Source organism: Chionomys nivalis, chromosome 20, assembly GCF_950005125.1.
Source record: "Chionomys nivalis chromosome 20, mChiNiv1.1, whole genome shotgun sequence".
In the NCBI taxonomy this organism is placed as follows: Eukaryota; Metazoa; Chordata; class Mammalia; order Rodentia; family Cricetidae; genus Chionomys; species Chionomys nivalis.
The window spans coordinates 10,757,238-10,777,785 of record NC_080105.1 but is presented as its reverse complement, the minus strand read 5'-3'; the positions used below and the strand labels follow the sequence as shown (position 1 = coordinate 10,777,785).

Genomic DNA, 20,548 nt, shown 5'->3' with positions numbered 1-20,548 from the left:
ATCTAAATGTAAAAAGGGATAAGATCTTGTAAGACTTTAAGACAATTCTGAAGCCATTTTGACAATTCTGAATTCTCTCAGCCTCTGTGCCATAGTGCTTCCCCTCCTCCCCTGGGAACCAAGGACCTAACAGCCACACTCGCACGTACTCAGTTCCTGAACAATTACCCATATACGTATGTTTTGGTTCGGTCCCCTGGGAAATGGGGTCAAAATGACCTCTTACCTCATCTGATCTAGCAACAGCTCTCCAGTCAATTATTGGTAATAGCCCTTTCGAATAAGCCAATCAGAATAGTCAAAGAACAACCCCCCTTGCTTCTGTGGCCCCTTTAAAAGTAGCCTGTGCCATCTATTCGGGGTCCCTCGGCTTCCCGAATGCTGGGGGACCCTGTCATGACAGAATTAATAAAATCCTCATGCTTTTGCATCGGCTGTGGTGTATGAAGTGGTCTCTGGGGGCGACTCCTCCTCGGTGTTTGGACGCTGGAGTCCAATAATCTTAGGGTTACACTGATGGCATTCCCTTTTATTAAGGGTTGTTTATTTTGGGTCTTTGAAAATACCTATGATGACAAGACCCTTTATTACATGGCTCACATTTATAGCATCTTATTTCTACATGACATTTTTCACATATTTGAAGAGAAATGGAAGAACTCCAAGCTTTATTACATTGCTGTATTCAAAATTTTCCTATAGGTAAATGATAGTGCATTTCCAAAGTGAACCATGACAAACAGAAATATCTATATATTCCAATACTCATAGGGCTTTTCTGCAGTGTGAGTTTGTTGATGTATTCCCAATGAAGTTGGAAAGCAAATTAATTGTAAACTTGTATCACATTCTACAAGTCTATTCAACAAGAAGACTACTACATATCTTCTAATTGTCCTGAGAGATAGAGAGATAGAGAGAGAGAGAGAGAGAGAGAGAGAGAGAGATATACACTGCTTCTTTCCATATTCCTATGTTCAAAATGCTTGTACCCAAAGTGACATATCAGAGGAAGAACAACAAATAAATGGGTTCCACATTGTGTTTCCACAGACTGCTTTTCTATTCCTCATAGACAGGAATTAAGGTTCTCCCCAGCAACCTTCTTAGTCTCATAAATACCCTCTCTCATTAAACTTAGCAAAGTCACTACAAATATATGAGTAACACTAGCTTTACTGGGGACTATTTGCTTATTAGAAGGTTTTGGACAGATCCTTATCACCTATTCAATGTGTATATCTTTTGCAATATCTGAGTGCTATGAAATTAGAAGAACTTGTGGTTCTACAGCCTAGCTCTTATGGTGTTTTGATTCAAATGGTCCTATCAGTTAAGGCATTGTTTCCTTGTCTTCTTTCTTAGAGGAAGTCTTGCAAAGATGGATCAACTACTTGACAATGAGATATATGGATTTGTGAGAATTTAATAATCAATACGCTTTAAGATGTGCTTATTTGCACTGTTGCTTTTCTTCAAAACTTCAGGACTCATTTAAATTTCATACACATATTTGTATCAGCTTGCACATGAAAATTACCTTCCATGTCTTCTAGACGTTTGACAATGTTCTTCAATATTATGGTCTTCCCAATTGTAGCCTAAAATATAGAACCAGAAAATGTGTGATATATTTTTGGAAATGGTGCAAAATTCAGGTTACTAACTTCAGTGCACCTTAAAACTGTTTGGTTGGAGCCAGAGGTGGTGGTACACACCTTTAATCCCAGCACTTGGGAGGCAGAGGCAGGCGGATCTCTGTGAGTTCAAGGCCAGTCTGATCTATAAGAGCTAGTTCCAGGACAGGATGGAAGCATCACCCCAGCTGCTGACACCCCTATATCCAAAGAGTCTGGAATGTTTGGGTGGGGCTTCATCCCAGTCCCTGGCGTCCATTTTTGACCGTCTAGGTGGAAAGTTCCATTTCAAGTCCCATCCTCTGGGAGTTACAGAAAGTCACCCAACAGTGAATCCTCCCCCGGGAAGGTCAAGACCACTCCCACAAGCTATTTAAACTGCACCCCCCCCAGAACGAGTGGTCCTCCAGGTTCTCCATTCCCCTCTCTGTGTTTTCCCAGGAGCACTGGCATCCATTAAACCTGGGCCTTTTCTAATTTGGTTTGATTTGGTCTGATTTACATTATTGTGTCGGTGGAGAGATTTGTTGGGGCGAAAAATCTTTACAAAAACCATGTCTAATTTATTCACCTCATTCTTCCTTTCTCAATTGAAATTATAGAAGAGTATCAATAACCAAGAAACAGTTGTCCTCTTATTTTAAAATAAGAAGTAAAATCCAGTCTTACCTATAGCAGTGAGGTTCCTGTAGGTCTCCAGCATCACATCCTTGTAGAGATTCTTCTGGGAGGGATCCAGCAAAGCCCATTCTTCCCGAGTGAAGTCAACATGCACATCCTCATAGGTCACTGCATTCTAAAATATCCCACGCATGTGTACAACAGAAAACGTGATACTGACAGCATTTAAATGTATACTTCTTTGACAATATATTTGTATAATTCTGGTGCTTCCCACAGTTATTCCATGACTGAAGTTCTAATGTAATCACCAAGCCACTTTAGAAGGAAACTTAATAGGAAGTTTACCTCTGTCCTTTCTTCACCCTTTGAATGGGATATAGCCTTGAGAGAGAAATGCCAACTAACAGACATAAAAAGAGACAAGCAAACAGATCAATGGTACTGAGTACCCATCAGAGAAACTGTATGACCAATTACTAACTACAAAAAAAAAATGGGAGAGCTTGGTGTATTGGCTCATGCCTTTAATACCAGCACTCAGGAGGCAGTCGCAAGTGTATGTCACTGAGTTGGATGTCAGTCTGGTCTATGTCATAAGTCCAGGACAGCCAGAATTACATACTAATAAGACTCTGTCTCCCCCACAAAAATTAATCAAACAAAAAGGCAGAAAGAACTCAGAGGTTTTCACTGACATTCCTACAAAGAGTTATACATTCACTTCAGCTGTATTCATCTTCCAGAAACCTGAAGTGCCCCAGGTTAGACTATAACATTAAGATCTAACTATAAGGGAATGCATGTTTCAACAGTTACAAATGGACAGATGAAAATATTAGCAACAAAAATGATGATCCTAAGTGAGCAAGTTAGGGCAGGAGAGGTGGCTCAGCAGTTAAGAGCTCTTGCTGGTCTTGCATATAGGTGGGTTCAATTGCCAATACTTACATAGGGGCTCAAAACTGTATCTCCAAGTTCAGGAGTTCTAAGGCTATCTTCCAACTATTGTCCAGTGCAGGCAAACATGCAGTGAATATCCATCCATACAGGCAAAAAGCTCATTCATTCAAACAATTCAAAATAAACATAACAGGTAAGAATGTCACATTGCAATCCAATGCCTCAGAAGGCTCAGGCAGTATTAATGTCATTAATACTGCCATCCTGGGAAAGAGAATGATACCCTCTAACAAATTTCAAAATTCAAGATGTGTGTGAAGCTCAGCACAAAAGCATACACTTGACATATACAAAAAGCTACATATAGAAAAATAAAACAAAACAAAAAACAGGTGTGTTGGACCCCCTTTAATCCCAGCACACAGGAGTCAGTCATTTGGACCTCCGAGTTGAGGCCAGCCTGGTCTATAGAGCTACTTTCAGGACACCCAGGGCTACACAGAGAAACCTTGCCTTCAAAAACAAAAATAAAAACAACATTTTTTTTTAAAAAAAAAAACCCATATTAGGCTAGCAAAATGGCTTATCACTGAATAGCAACTGCTTCAACTGTATCTTGTATGATTTAGTTATTCCATCTATAATGGTGGTGAAGTCATGAGAGCAGGACACAAAGAGCAGGAAATGGGCTGTGGCTAGACATGCAAATCCCATCCCCAATGAGGAATTTCATCGAGAAAGGCCCCTCCTACTAAAGGTTCCAAAGGACCCCAAATAAAGCCACCAAATAGAGACAAGTGTTCAAATACATCATCCTGTGAGGAAAATGTATTTAACTTCGTCTATTGTCATAGTCTGCAACATCCCCTACACTGCTCAAATGTTCACAGGCTCTTCTGATACTCAAGACAATCTCTTATAATACCAAGAAACAAATCAAACATTTCCAGCACACAAATACACAGAATATATTCCCATTCAGAAAGAGGGGACTGTGGCTCTGTTCCAGCCCCCAACTTGGGCAGACATCCAAAACAGCCAAAACAGGTAGACAAAACCAGGCAAAGACTCCCACCTGGACCAGAGGCCACATCATCCAACAGAAACCCAGGGAGGCTGCTAAACCACAGATTTAGTGGATGGAAACCATGGCTCTGTTCCCAGAACAGTGACTGAGTGTTTCATGGATGGCTTTCCTTGTGAAGCATCAGAGAAGTTCTCGCATGCCTGGCAAAGACAGGTGTGACAGAATATTCAGCCTACGCTGTGCTCTTGATAATTTTTTTTCTTTCACTTTGTCTGTAATGGGTATGGCATTACCTCCTATAGAGTTGTAAGGTGGATTTATTAAAAATTTATTACCAGACTGAAAAAATGATTTCTGAAGAAACTCAAATCCCAGGAAAGTTCTTAAAAAGACAAAATAGAGATAATACAGTTCTTTTAAGCACATAATTGTTCTCAGAAAAAACACAGAGTATCCTCTGACTGAGAAAACAGTCCTTGCAAGAATGGATTAGAGAAGTTAATAAGTATACATAAACATGAGGACAAGAAACTTATCTCTAGGTATCAGAAGCTCAGGCAGTCAGAAAACAGGCGAGGTTGGCCAAGAGTCAACTAGCTCTTGTGCCAACAAATTTAATCTCCTTATTCTGGCTGTGCTTATACAGGAGAGAACTATGGACACTGCCAGAGTAGAGTGAAAGAAAAACTTGTAAAGCTCATTGCATAGGCTGCCAGCTAGATATTTAAAATACAACATGCTAACCACGATGACCACTGAGTGTGCTTAACTATGACATCATATGATTAAACATCTGCCTAACCAAAAAAAAAAAAAAAAGAGTATGAGAAAGAAACCCGTGATAAAACTTCAGTGAATTATCTAGATTCTTGGAATGAATTTAAGGACATGAAAATGAAATTGTACACTTTGTGACTTCCAAATGAAACAAATACAGAGAGGATCAAACTATTTGGGGGGAAATCTAAAGAGCAAAATTGGTACTCATACCTTCCATTATGCCAATGCCACATCTCTGTTCTTAGGACCCTCAAATCTGCGAGAAGGCGACCCTAGAACCTCCTCCACTCTTTCAATACCCTCCAACACTATCCCCATTCCCACTCCATTCCTCATTGCTGTGTCCTAGCCCCAACTTGAGCAGAGATGCCCTGCTCAAAAGACACATCAGCTACTAGAAGTCCATGAAGACCACCTGCCATGGACCCACCCCCTCACTATCCCTAGTCCCTCCTCCCCTCCTTGCCTTTTCTCAGCCAACAGTCAGGGAGGAGACTCCCTGCTGGTATAGAGGCCATACATGCTGCCAGTTTTCAAACTCCCAACCTAGGAGGGGGAACCTCTATTCAACCATATAAACTAAGGAACAGAACACCAATCCAAAGATAAACTGAGAAATAGACACACAGAACCATAATCACCCCAAACCGAGATACCTAGATGTCAGCTTAAGAACACAGTCAACTTCCAGGAGGATCTATATATTTTTCTTTGGGTTCACCTTATTACTTAGCTTTTCTAGGATCGCAAACTATAGGCTCAATATCCTTTGTTTATGGCAAGAATCCACTAATGAGTGAGCACATACCATATTCATACTTTTGGGTCTGGGCTATCTCACTCAGGATAGTGTTTTCTATTTCCATCCATTTGCATGCAAAATTCAAGATGTCATTGTTTTTTTTACTGCTGAGTAGTACTCTAATGTGTAGATGTGCTACACTTTATTTATCCATTCTTCCGTTGAGGGGCATCTAGGTTGCTTCCAGGTTCTGACTATTACAAATAATGCTGCTATGAACATAGGAAATTGGAAGCAGACAAGATAACCAGGCAAAAAATTGGAAACATGGGGGTGGGGTGAGGGAAGGGGAGAGGGGGAGAGAGAAGGGAGAAGGGGAGGGTTGGGGAGAGCTTGGGGGAGTGGGATGGTTGAGATGGAGGAAGGACGGATATGGGAGCAAGGAAGAAGATATCTTAATTAAGGGAGCCATTTTGGGGTTGGCAACAGGCTTGGCTCTAGAAGGGCTCCCAGGTGTCCACGGGGATGTCCCCAGCTAGGACCCTGGGCAGTGGAGGAGAGGGTGCCTGAACTGGCCTTGTCCCATAGCCACACTGATGACTATCTTAAATATCACCATAGAACCTTCGCCCGGAGGGAGATAGACACAGAGACCCAACATCAGAACACTGGACTAAGCTCCCAAGGTCCAGTTGAAGAGCAGAAGGAGGGAGAATATGAGCAAGGAAGTCAGGACCACAAGGGGTTGGTCTACCCACTGAGACAGTGTGCCTGAGCTAATGGAAGCTCACCAACTCCAGCTGGACTGGGACTGAATGGGATCAAATTGGACCCTCTGAGTGCAGCTGACAATTGGGCAGACTGAGAAGCCAATGATAATGGCACTGGGATTTGCCTCTACTGCATATACTGGCTTTGGGGGATCCTAGTCTATTGGATGTTCACCTTCCTAAGCCTGGTTGGAGTGGGTAGGATCTTGGACTTCCCACAGGGCAGGGTACCCGGCCCTGTCTTAGGACTGGAGGGGGGGGGGAGGTGAGTGGGGGAACGGGAGGGAAATGGGAGGAAGGGAGGAAGTGGAAATTTTGAATGGTATTATTTATAAAGCAATAAAAAATAAAAAACAAAGCAAAACAAAAAGAACCCAGTCACCAACAACCATGGCAAATTCACCACCTGAGCCCAGTTATCTTATTACAGCAAGCCCCAAACATTCCAAAACAGCTGAAGCTGAAGAAAAGATCTTAAAACAACTTTATAAAGATTGTATAGGTCCTTATAAAGGAAGGGAATAAGTCCTTTAAAGAAATTTAAATTTAAATTAAATACTGGATAAAATGAGTAAATCCCTGAAAGAATGCTAAAAAAACCAAGCAGTTGAAGGAAATGGATAAAACTGTTCAAGACCTGAAAATGGAAATAGAAGCAATTAAAAAAGCACAAAATGAAGGAATTGTGGTAATGAAAAATCTAGGAACAGGAACCACAGAGGCAAGTGTCAACAGAATACAAGACACAGAAGAGAGAATCTCTGGCAATGAAGATATAAGAAATGGATATATTGGTCAAAGAAAATGCTAAACCTAAAAGATTCCTGAAACATAACATCAAGGGAATCTGAAACACTATAAAAAAAATCTAGTATAAAATCTAGGATTAGAAGAAGAAATATCCCAGTTTTTAGGCCCAGAATTTTTGTTGCTGTTGTTTTGTTTTGTTTTTTGAGACAGAGTTTCTCTGTGTAAGAACCCTAGCTGTCCTGGAACTAGCTCTTGTAGACTAGGCTGGCCTTGAACTCACAAAGATCCACGAGCCTCTCTCTGCCTTCCAAGTGCTGGGATTAAAGGTGTGTGCCACCACTGCCCGGATCAGAAAATATTTTCAAAACAATCATAGTTAAAATTTTTCCTAACCTAAAAAAAAAGGATACCAGGAGAACACAACCCACAGAACCAGCTAAAACCAGAGCTCACAGGGGCTCACACAAACTGAAGCAGCAATCATGGAGCCTGCATGGTTCTGTGCCAGGTCCCCCTAGATATCCGTTATGGTGGTGTAGCTGGTGTTTTTGTAGGACTCCTAACAGTGGGAGGAGGGGATATCTCTGGCTCTTTTGCCTACTCCTGGGACCCTGTACCTAATACTGCATTGCCTTATCCAGACTTGATATGAGGGTTTGTGTCTAGTCTTATTGTAACTTGTTATGCCGTGTTTGGTTGATATCCCTGGGAGATGTGCTCTTTTCCAAAGGGAAAATGAGGCAGGGAAGGACTGGCAACAGCTTGGGGGAGTGGGAGGGTGGAGATGAAGGAAGGCCGGATATAGGAGCAGGGAAGAAAGAAGATATCTACATTAAGGAATCCATTTTAGACTTCAGTCCAGTGCTCCAATGTCGGTCTCTGTCTCTGTCTTCTTTCATCGCCTGATGAAGGTTAACATTCAGGAGGATGCTTATATGTTTTTCTTTGGGTTCAACTTCTTATTTAGCTTCTCTAGAATCACGAATTATAGTCTCAATGTCCTTTATTTATGGCTAGAAACCAAATATGAGTGAGTACATCCCATGTTCCTCTTTTTGGGTCTGGCTTACCTCACTCAGTATAGTGTTTTCTATTTCCGTCCATTTGTATGCAAATTTCAAGAAGTCATTGTTTTTTACTGCTGAGTAGTACTCTAATATGTATACATTCCATACTTTCTTCATCCATTCTTCGATTGAATGGCATCTAGGAGCACTGGACTGAAGTCTCACAATCCAAAGGAGGAGCAGAAGGAGAGAGAGCATGAGCAAGGAACTCAGGACCGCGAGGGGTGCACCCACACATTGAGGCAATGGGGATGTTCTATCGGGAACTCACCAAGGCCAGCTGGCCAGGGTCTGAAAAAGCATGGGACAAAACCGGTCTCTCTGAACATAACGGACAATGAGGACTGCTGAGAACTGAAGAACAATGGCAATGGGTTCTTGATCCTATTGCACGTAATGGCTTTGTGGGAGCCCAGGTAGTTTGGATGCTCACCTTAATAGACCTGGATGGAGGTGGGTGGTCCTTGGACCTCCCACAGGGCAGAGAAACCTGCTTGCTCTTTGGGCTGAGGAGGGAGGAAGACTTGATTGGGGGAGGGGGGAATGGGAGGTGGTGGCCGGGAAGAGGCAGAAATCTTTAATAATTAAATAAATTAATTAATAATAATAAAAAAAAGGAATCCATTTTAGGGTTGGCAAGAGACTTGGCTCTAGAGGGGAATCCCAGGTGTCCACGGGGATGTCCCCAGCTAGGTCCTTGGACAGCAGAGGAGAGGGTACCTGAACGGTCCTTTCCCCACTAACACACTGATGATTATCTCGAATATCACCACAGAATCTTCGTCCGGCGACGGATGGAGATAGAGACAGAGACCCTCATCAGAGGAACGGACCGAGCTCCCAAGGTCCAGTTGAAAGGCAGAAGGAGGGAGAAGAGGAGCAAATAATTCAGGACCGCTAGGGGTTTGGGGCAGTGTGCCTGTTCTAATGGGAGCTCATCAAATCCATCTGGATCGGGTCTGAATGAGCATGTGATCAAACCGGACTCTCTGATTGTGGCTGACAATGGGGGCTGACTGAGAAGCCATTGACAAAGGCACCGGGAGTTGTTTTTACGGAATGTTCTGGCTTTTTGGGACCCTAGTCTATATGAATGCACAGCTCCCTAGGCCTGGATGTAGAGGGGAGGGCCTTGGATTTCCCACAGGGCAGGAATCCCTGCCCTCTCTCAAGCAGGGTGGGAGAGGGAGGAGGGGTGTGCAGGAGGGGATTGGGAGGAGGGAAGTGTAAATAATTGAATGGAAAAAACAAAACAAAAAAGAAATAAACGATGACAAGATCTTTATGAAAAAATTTCTAGTATCTCAACATTCCCACAAAAGTCATCAATCTCAGGTCTTTTGTAACAACAAAATCACTTTTGATGTATCACATCTGTCTCATTTTCTTGTTTCTTGCTGTAATTAAATTCTCTGACCAAAAACATCTCAGGTAATTAATGTGTTTACTTGGCCAATTCTACCAGATCAGATTCCATTATTATGGGAACTTAAGATAGAAACTCAAGTTAGCAATGAAAGGCAAACAACATGGGTAAACATTTTTTTCCCTGGCTTTCTCTCTTGTGTGGTCACTGCCTCGTGTTCAGCTAGTTCTCTTATCCAGCCCAGGCCATTTGCTTAGGGATATGCTACCCTCAGTGGAGAAGCCTTCCTACATCAATCACAAATCAATACATTTTCCTATAGATGCTGTTACTAGCAATTCTGATCTGCGATTGTCAACAATTGATGTTCCCTCAGAAGACTCTAGGCTACATCATAGTGACAGGTGAAGCTACTTACGACAAAGCTAAAGTAATATATAAAAAGGCTTTAAAAACTCAAAGCCAATGTATAAACCATATCAATCACTTAAACATGAAAATATCAACAACTGGAAAACACAGACATGCCTAGAAATGAGGACAGCCGAGCCTCTAAGATCAAGAAAACTAAAACTATCTCTTTATAGAAAGCTCCAAAACCAACAAACTCAAACTTCTAATATAGTAAACTTTCTGAATACAGAAATTGGTGAAGGTCCATCATTTTCCAGAGAAACAACAATATATTAAGATAGTAATAAAACTAACAACATAGATGGCACCACTGGGGGAAAAATGAGACCTAAAGAAACAACATCTACAAATTATATATATATATAATGTATACACACACACACACACACATATATATATATATATACATCATGGTCCCTTAAACAAGGATGACAAGATTATAATCAAAAGTCAGACTCTAAGGAATCACTGGCCAGAACTCATCCTTGAACTCTCACTTTCCCCTCGGCCAGTAATAGACAAGGGGTCAGATGAAGAGACCGTGGATTTGTATGAAAGCACACTAGGAATTAGTCATACTTTCCTCTCAGGCTGAACATCTGAAAACCAGAAAAATAACAGTATTTTAGGGAAGGTCGCACCATTTTGTCCAGATCTATATTGGCTGAAGTAGTTTAAGTACAGTAATTTGGCTTCATGATAGGGTCAGTCCTTTATCCAGGTTCTTGGTTTTTCTCATCTGTGTACCCAAGAAATGGCCAGTCACATTATTTACTGAACATATAAGGTTGATTATGTGACTTCACCTTGGTAATATCATATCAACTAGAGCCAATGAAGGAAATCTTTTACCTTCCTTCCTGCACCTCCCTTTCTGCATGGTCACTAACTACACCAGCTTCAGAGATGTTCAGTGAACTCAATTTGTCCACAGGTTCCTCTTACTTCTAAATCCCCAATAAAACCCAGAGAGAGATTGGAGGACACTCATTAACTGGTCTATTTTTCCTTCTTTCTTTCTGTCAAGGCCCAGCCTGGAAGAAGTTGCAGGACTGTCTTCCCAGCACTGGGCAGCAAAGCAGGATTAGGTATGTTCAGAACAATTCTCAACTACACAGTGTGAGGCAAGCCTAAGCTACAGGAGACACTGATCTAAACAGAATAGTCCAGAGCACTTGAGAAATAGGAATGAAATCCTTACTGACCAGCAACAATGGAGAGCTGGGGCGAATAAATACTAGAGCAGTAATGTTCTTTACAGAAAATTAGTTTTTAAAATGATGTCAATAATTGACTTGGTTAAATGATAGTTTATTTAAGATTTAAAAAACAACTGTATTGACATTACAAAGGAGTAGGCCCTACCCAAGTAGCCGGAATGTCATTAATGAGAGATTGACTGATCTTGCTCATATGCAAATGTTGGCTGCTGGGATCTGTAACACAGAATAACAATCAATGGTCTGTGTCTCACACCTCTGAGTTGACTTAACTGTGTCAAGCAGGATTGAACACATAGAAGAGTTCCCTAATTGGAAATTCAATATTCATTGAATCAAACTTAGCTTCCCAAACTGTACGCCCACCAATCTAATCTGTCTTTATTCACGTGATATGAATTAATACATGCTGGGAAATACAAAACCACTGCCAGGCCACAATCAGGTTCTTTTTATAATGGAGACTCAAACAGCTGACTGCTTACCCTGTTTACCCCATGCAGTGCACACAATAAACTATTCCTCCCATTCTGGTCGGAAGGCAGAAATCATGCTCCACATGCGACCCATTTCTTATGACTGCAACGGACAGTCGACTACATGACTCAAATGGACAGTTTTACAACTCTGAGGTGATACAGTCATTTAAGAATTTTAGAGGTCTGATACAGAGAACAAGGTCACTGACCTAGAGAGCAACAGACTGTGATCAAGTCCACCTAAGTGAACGCATGAGAGCGTGTCTCAGAAACATTTTTTTCTAAAAGGCCTGGCTGCTGCTTGTCGTAGGACTGTGGCATCGCTGTAGAGAATTCCATTCTTTTCTAACCTCTATTTTTATTCTAGTTATATGGGTGCTTTGCCTGCAGTTACCTTGTGCACAATATCGACAGAGACCAGGGTAAGGTGGCAGATGCCCTGAATGGGAGTTGCAGCAAAGGGTTAGCTACTATGTGGGCTCTGGGAATGGAACCTCCCCACTCTGGAACAACACCCAGTGTTCAACTGTTGAGCCATCTCTCTAGCCCCTGTTCTTTTATTTAAAATTTATTTCTTTACATTTTAATTAAAATATATTACATCATTTTTCCCCTTTATTCCTCCTTCCATCCCTTCTCAAATACTTCCCAACTTCGTCTGTGTTAAGTATGTATGATTATAAATGCTAAAATATATTAATATAACCTGCTGAGTTCACCATTGATGGTTGTGTGTATTTCGTTTGAGATCTGACCATGTAGTATTCTATAAACAATTAAGGAGCCCATTCCAGAGTGAGATCAGAGAGTGAAAACAGCCCCACTGGTCAGCCTTACTACCAGGCAGTGGTCACAGTAGCCACACTAATTGCAACAGAAACCAGGCGGTGCATGCCTTTAATCTCAGAACTAAAGAGAATCATAAAACGGGAGACAGCTCTCAGTTTCATTCTGAGATACCTGGAGGCAGGATAGCCATTTCAGACTGAGGTTGAGGTAAGAGCCAGCGGCTGGCTGCTTTGATTTTCAGATCTTCAAGTTGAACCCCAATTTCTCTCTCTGAGTTTTAATTAATTGTGCTTCATTCAGCACCTCTCACCTGGAGGAGAATTCCACTTTTCAATCAGCTTCAAATTTTGAATCCCTGGCTAGGCTGTCTTGGAGAGGAAACATTATAAAGGACAGAAAACTTGAAATGGAAAATACCTTAGCAGTTAGGAGCACTGAAGAGTCTTCCAAAGCACACAGCTTCTATTCCCAAAAGATATGGATCTGACACCATCCTCTGGCCTCCCTGGCTACTGGACATAAATGAGATTCAAGGACATGCCTGTAGGCAAAATACCCACACACGTAACCCAGCAACTAGATTCTTTCTGTGACACTAACGTTACTAAGGAGGAGACAAACAGCACCATGAAACTGAACTTTAAGCTGGGCGTAGTAGTGCATCCTTTTAACCCCAGAACTCTGGACACAAAGGCAGGAAGATCCCTGTAAGCTTTAAAGCCTGTGCTACACAGCACACACACACACACACACACACACACAGAGGGAGAGGTGAGAATGGAGAGGGAGAGAGAGGAAAAGACGGATAAAATGGAATAATATACAGGAAAAAGAGGATTGGGAAATCAGTACGATATTTCTTTAACTCATTTCAGGTGTCTGCCACTGGTGCCCATACAATAATGCTCAAAAGTGAGTATTTCCAAGCATGGTAGCACATGCCATTAATCCCAGTCATTGGGAGGCAAAGGCAGGCTGCTATCCATGAATTTGAGGCCATAGGCATGGCACTTAAAGTTAGAACAAACTCCTCCGCGGTTTCTGTAGTTGGAAGGGGTGAGTATTCTGTGTTCTGATCTTCCACAGAATACTACCTTTCTATTGCTGGGATAAAACACACAATGTCCAAGGCAATTTATAAAAGAAAGAATTAAATTGGGCTTACAATTCCGTAGGTTAGAGTCCATGATGGCCCATTAAACATATGACAGAAGGACAAGCTGAGAGCTCACACCGTGAGCCTCAAGCAGGAGGCAGAGAGCACACTGGGCATGTCAGAGAATTCTGAAGCCTCCAAGCACACCACCATGGCACACTTCTTTCAAAAAAGCCGTCCCGCTACTCCTGTCCACGTAGTTCCACCAACTAGAAACAAGTGTTTGAACTTGAGTCTACAGAAGCCATTCTGAGCTAACTAACTCCTATTCCTTCAACGCTTAGTGACAGCTACTTTGTACATGACCACACTACTTCCTTGAAGTGAGACTGTTATGTTTCCAACATAAATGGTAAGAATAAACATTCCTATTCTACAGAAAAAAAAATCAAAGCAAACGAGGAATGAACATACAAAAGCAAGACCAAAATTCAACAAGACAAACGTCAAATACTATAGCTCTCTATTGAGCATCTTGAGATCAAGATGAAATTGCCTGGACTCCAACGGGCTTAGGTATTCCAGCTCCTCCAGTTTTAACAGCCTCGGAACACCTCTTTTTAAGATCAGCTCACTAGGTTTCTGCAGCTTTCTCAAAGGATGTGCATGGTATTCTATTTCACTCTATTGAAAGTGGGTTAGAGGGGCTGAAGAGATCGCTCAGTGATTAAGAGCACTGCTTGCTCTTCCTACCACCCCAGGTTCCATTCCTAGCACCCACGTGACAGTTCACAACTGTCTATAAGGACAATTTCACAGGCACCATAAAGCTAAATAATTAGGTATAAGCTGATACCTGGCACTGGTATCACTGATTATATGGATGGGAGGTTTGTCTATGAGTCCTAACACTTAGGTTCAGAAATTAGTGACACAAGAATACACTTTGTTCTGCAAGTGGACATGAGAGTTGTTTGCGTTATTGTCCTCTTTGCAGCAACAAAATAGTTAACAATACATGATACAAGGAATACAAGTTATATTACAGCTTATAGCTCCAGGGGAAAATACTCCTATATGCTGAGAAAGAATTGAAAACAGTGTTGGGGGTCTAGATGTCGAGGATATTTCACATATAAACTGTAGAAGTAAATATCATTGACAACGATCTAGTAAGACAGATTAGAGTAACTCAAAATCCATGTTCCCATACAAAAACAATCTCATAAAGTTTTTTTTTTCCATCTACAGTAAGAACACTAGGATGGTTGGGAATCAAGGCATTTAAAATGTATTGAAGAAGAGAAGGTTTATGATGGAGATGGAGCATCTCTTTGCAAACAATTGAAAAGCTACAATAGAGCTACAATGTGGCTGATGGGTGGGCAGGGTGAAAAAGTCTCTGGCTCACGGTATGGAAAAAGATTAACAGTGCACCAAGAAGGTGGACTTACATAGTGAGGTAGAGAGAGTCCTACTGTGGTATCAGTGGCTGAGAACCTGCTCCCTGGATTCCAGAGGTAATAAGGAGGCAGGGCATGCTGGTGTCTTCCGACCTGTAAGGCCATTTTGAATGTACTTCTGTGCTTCAATCAATTTCAAGTCAATTTCTGATCAATACTAAGCTCATGATAACTCCATTGTCCTTCTCTGTTCCTACTAGTATCAGGGCAGAACCAATGCTACCACTCATCTGAAGCAGGACATAGTGTGTTATGTCAAAGTTGGAAATCCTTCTTATACACTTCAGATAGGACCTCATGACAATGGTAGTCTGTCCACGGGTGAACATTGAGGTAGAATGGTTATGGGGACTGAGATCCCCCTACAAGTTCTATGGACTTCAGGAAGAGATTACTTACAATGTCACCAGAAGATTCAGAGTTTCCTTTCTTTTCCATTTCCTTAACTCATCTATAAATGGTCATGCTAGTAGATCAAGCTGCTCTATATTAGCGGCACCTGAACCATTTCTCCTCCATTTCAGAAAGCACATCTAAGTAATGATTTTGTACCAAGTATACTTTAAGTACTTGTTTGCTCATGGTGGACAGAATGTTTTAGAGAAAAGGAAGGCTCTTTCCCTTCACTTACTAATCTCACATTGTATTCAGTAGCAATAATACATCCGTTTGTATTTTTTTTATTTTTTATTTTTTTTAAAGATTTATTTATTATGTATACAACATTCTGCCTCGATGTCTGTCCGCACGCCAGAGGAGGGCACCAGATTTCAGTACAGATGGTTGTGAGCCACCATGTGGTTGCTGGGAATTGAACTCAGGACCTCTGGAAAAGCAGCCAGTGCTCTTAACCTCTGAGCCATCTCTCCAGCCCCCAACCCGTTTGTATTTTTAAAGGAGGAGGCTTATTTCCATGGCAAGGATCTCCACTGCAATGCTGAATACATGGAGTAGCTGTCTGTCCCACTCAAACATTAGAAAGAATCCCCATTGTGACATCAGAAGTCAGTACCATTTTCTAGGAGAAGTCACCTGTAAGAATGTTTTATTTGTTATGAACTTCTTTGTACATTATTTGGTCATTTTACAGCATGCTCAAGTTTTTCCTCATGTTTTTCCAATGTCAATTTTGAAATGATCTTCATGTTAAGAGAATACTAATGTTGACAATCCCATTTATCCAAAGTTCTTACCCAGTTGTAGTCTGTCGTCTTTACCAAAAACTATTATGTCTAAAACTCTATATGCTTTCTCATCTCTTGGTGGTTGACTTTCTGTCTGTCTGGTCAAACCAGTCAGCTCAACAAGCTAGTACAATCACACGCAGCATAATCAAAAAGCTCTAGAGAGCATTAAGGAAAATATATGTTAGTGACACAGAAGAGACTCAAACTTGTATGTCAGGGATCACTATTAAAAGTGTACTTCAGTGGGAGGATTGCAGATGTCTATGAATTGATGTCCATGCTCTCTCCACTTTTAACAATGAAAACCGGAGTCAGATATCAAGTGTGAGCGCTGGAAGATGAGAGAAGCAGAGCAACAGCCACAGCCACTTCTTCCCTCTGTGAAATCTCAGAGGGAAATGGGGAGATCCTGTCTCCACCTCGCTAGTGCTGGGATTAAAGGCATGAGATCCCAAGTGTTGGGATCAAAGATGTGAGCCACCACTGCCTGGCCTCTATGGTTAACTAGTTGTTAGGTCCACCCTCTGACCTCCAGGGAAGCTTTGTTAGGATACAAACAAAATATCCTACAACACAGGGCATTTGTCTAGCCTCATTTCTGTTAAGCTGATAAACTGACCCAAAGTAACTTTGGGGGAAAAGCGTTCTTTTGATTCACAATTTTAAGTTACAGTCCATCATTTGCATGGTATAAATGCAGAAAATTGAGAGCCTAATCACATCACATCCACAGTCAAGAATAAAAGGAGACTAAACACATATTGGCTTTCTTCTTTTCTTTCTTCTCTCTTAGACAACCCAGGGCTCAGTCTGTGGTATGATGGCATGCAGAGTGGGCTCGTTATTCTGTATCAATCAACAATCCAGATAATCTACCACATATCTGCCCATAGGCCAACCTAGTCTCCACGATACCTCATTCAAACACTTGCCAAGTAATTTTATGTTGTGTTGAGTTGACAGTTAAAATTAGCCAGCTTGTGACTTAAAACACAATCTGAAGCATCCCTTTCAAATCAGACCTTTCCACCCATGCTCCACATGGTCTCATGTTTGCTGTAGAATATTATTTTAAGGTGTCACTTTTGTTTATGCTCTGGAACATTTGTTTAATGATGTAAAGATGTGTTTGATTGAATGAAATTTACTTGTGGTCAGGAGGCTGCATCAGCAACTAGCTGGCAGGAAGTTGTAGGGAGGAGCCAGATGGAGAGGGATTTTAAGGAGGGCAAGAAGAAGCATGAGAACTTCTTGGGAGAAGTGAGGAGGTGAGCTGCTTGCTATTCAGTCTCTCTGAGGAGCAGAATTCTGCCTCAACCTTTGAATTCCCTCAGGCTGCGGCTCTAGCAGTCTAAACTGCTGCTGGTAGGGGTGGAATTGAAGTTGCTAACTAGGATAGCCATAGCTTAAAAAAAACAGCAACAATTAAAAAAGAAATCAACACATGTTAATTATACCAGAAAACACTTTCAACTTCTTAAATTCTAGTCTTTAAAAATTCTAACATTTAGCCGGACGGTGGTGGCGCACGCCTTTAATCCCAGCACTCGGGAGGCAGAGGCAGGCGGATCTCTGTGAGTTCGAGGCCAGCCTGGTCTACAAGAGCTAGTTCCAGGACAGGAACCAAAAGCTACAGAGAAACCCTGACTCAAAAATCAAAAAAAAAACAAAAAAAACCCCAAAAAACTCTAATTTTCCAGGACAGGCTCCAAAGCCACAGAGAAACCCTGTCTCGAAAAACCAAAAAAAAAAAAAAAAAAAAAAATTCTAACATTTAAAAAGTCTACAGTCACCTAAACTGTATACTCTGTAATATATATATATATACATGTATATATATATATATATATATATGAAAAGCAGCCACTGTTTTCAAAAAAGGGAAGACAAGAAGTACAGCAAATAATCACATTTAAGGAAAGCAAAACCTAACAGCTGCCTGTATCACACTGTAAATTCTGAGAACTTTAATGCTATTCCGGGCTCTCGGAGACTTAGAAAGCTGTTTCAGGGCTGCCATCCCCAGCACACAACAGCTCTCCTACCACCCCAGCCCCACACCAGCAGCAATCCGAGGGTCCTAAAATCTACCACCCTTGCAGGTGCCCATCATATAAGCGCAGGGCCTCTCTGCAGGTGTTTCAAATCTGTTACCAGGTCATCAGCTCTCCATGAGCCCTTCAATCCAGGATTGATAGGCAAGACACTCAGGCAGAAGAATCCCAGCAAATTCCACACCAGTCTGGATTCTAGACAGATAGCAAACAAGGGTAGTCTCTAGTCCTTCAGCCTATTTTATGTTGATTCTACTATTAAGCTGATAATTTGCTGAATTTGAGGAGATGCGTGAGGGGGTAGGGAGAGGAAACCCAATAGACAGGAGATCAGAAGGAGATGGAAAATGCCAGGAGGAGACAGGAGAGGACCTGAGTCATGGCCCCTTGAAGACGATTCACTGGGCGGAGCCTGATAACTTGTTCCCAGTCATAGAATTACTGTTTCTGCCTCAAACCAACTTGGCTTGCCCTCAGTCAAGTGACAAGGACACTGAGGTGTGGGCAGGGAAGAGGCAGAAGGTCATCAGCCCCATTCAGTTGATGGCCTGTCAATCCTCCTCCCCATCCCCTACCAGCACATGCTAAGACTCTGCCACTGTAGAATGCTGTGAGCTTGGAAGTAAAGGCAACTGGGACTCATCTCCCACTGCTTAGACTGTGGTTTCTACAGGCCCTAGAGAAGTAGACATCTTGAGCCTAAGGTGTGGGATTTTACAGAGACCCACAAGATGCTCTGGAGTCTGTGGAAGACAATGAGTGACATTTACTTGAGCCCAGCATAGTCCTTCCTGTTCCTGCAGGTGTCTCCGTACCCCATTGTACACTCAGGCCTTAGATGACACTGAGACTTTTAAACTCCTGCCTCTGCCTTCTAAGTTCTGTGATCACAGAGGTGTGACAGCATGCCTGACTTGGGTGACTTGTCATTCAACTTTACTGAGTACCATGAGATGAACATGTGGACACTCAAAAGGAAAATTTTTTAATAAAAAGAATGTTTATAGAAAGTAGCTAAGGAGGGAGCTTACACTGACTTATTCCGCTGTATCCAGTCAGGAACCAGGCCGTGATAAATGCCACCCAGCATCTGACTCCAGCCCATGAGCTGGCTTTTGGGAACCCTATGGTCGGATGCCTTGCTTAGCCTTGATGCGGGGCAGAGGAGCATGGTCCTGCCTCAACTTGATATGCCAGACTTTGTTGACTCCCCATGGAGTAATGGCCCTGGAGCAGCATGTTAGAGGCCTGGTCTTTGCAGAGGAGAGGAGGCTGGCTGGTTGTAAATCAGGATTGTCTCCTTTATTATAGGATTAATCTAATGACTGATTAATCCTGGTGAACAGACATTAACATCTTCATCCTATCATACTCATCTCTAACAGGCATGGTTAACATACTATTTACTTTTGAGGTATTCGGGAGTTGGCCCTCCCTTAGTCAAATTCTACTTTGCATAACTTAATGTCTCCTAAGAATTGAGAAATCCTTCTACATCACAGTTTAGCAGTGGAGTGCCTCTCTACACAGAGGATACCGTTTATAAACTCCACAAAATTAACTCCAGATGGATCCTAAACCTAACTGTTAAATGTTAAAAGTGCAGAACTTCCCGGGCGCAGGCCTTTAATCCCAGCACTTGGGAGGCAGACGGATCTAGTAAATTCAAGACCAGCCTGGCCTAGAGCTAATTCCAGGACATCTAGGACCGTTACACAGAGAAACCCTGTCTCAAAAAGAAAAGGGCGGGGGGAGAGAAAAGTGCAGAACTTCAGGTACATACGAAATCAGGGCTCCCCGGATTTGGCAACTCTGCCTTTCATAGATATAACAGCAGCACTGCAGGCGCCCGCATTTCACAATGTTATTACGAGGAAATTTCAAAGCATTCCTGCTCCCAATGGTAGGCACAGACGCGGTCCAGAGAATGAAGTTATTCAGGGAGTTGCAAAGACACGGGACAGGAAGAACCACGCAAGAACACGCCCAACTCTGCTCCCCAGATCCCACCCAGCCAGGGAAGGACCCAACACACCGGCACCCGTGGCACAGCCGGCGGCTGAACCCAGTCTGGGGACTGCAGCCCAGCACTCTCCATGACTGGTCACATCTCCCAGTCTGCGGAAGGCAACTCCTAACTCACCATAGTGCAACAGCCCAGCTTGCCTGTGCTCTCGACACAC

At 42.2% G+C, this 20,548-nt stretch overlaps 1 protein-coding gene across 1 annotated transcript in view; it reads right to left on the bottom strand.

The window, feature by feature from the left end:
- LOC130862867 (zinc finger protein 431-like) overlaps positions 1 to 20,548 on the bottom strand; it is a 27,125-nt gene extending 6,577 nt beyond the window's left edge. The window contains exons 1-3 of the mRNA XM_057752699.1: positions 20,509 to 20,548; positions 2,307 to 2,433; positions 1,541 to 1,601 (exon numbers count right to left, since the gene is read on the bottom strand). Coding sequence (XP_057608682.1) covers positions 1,541 to 1,601; positions 2,307 to 2,433; positions 20,509 to 20,511 — 191 coding nt within the window. The 5' untranslated portion in view covers positions 20,512 to 20,548. The remainder of the gene's footprint in view (positions 1 to 1,540; positions 1,602 to 2,306; positions 2,434 to 20,508) is intronic.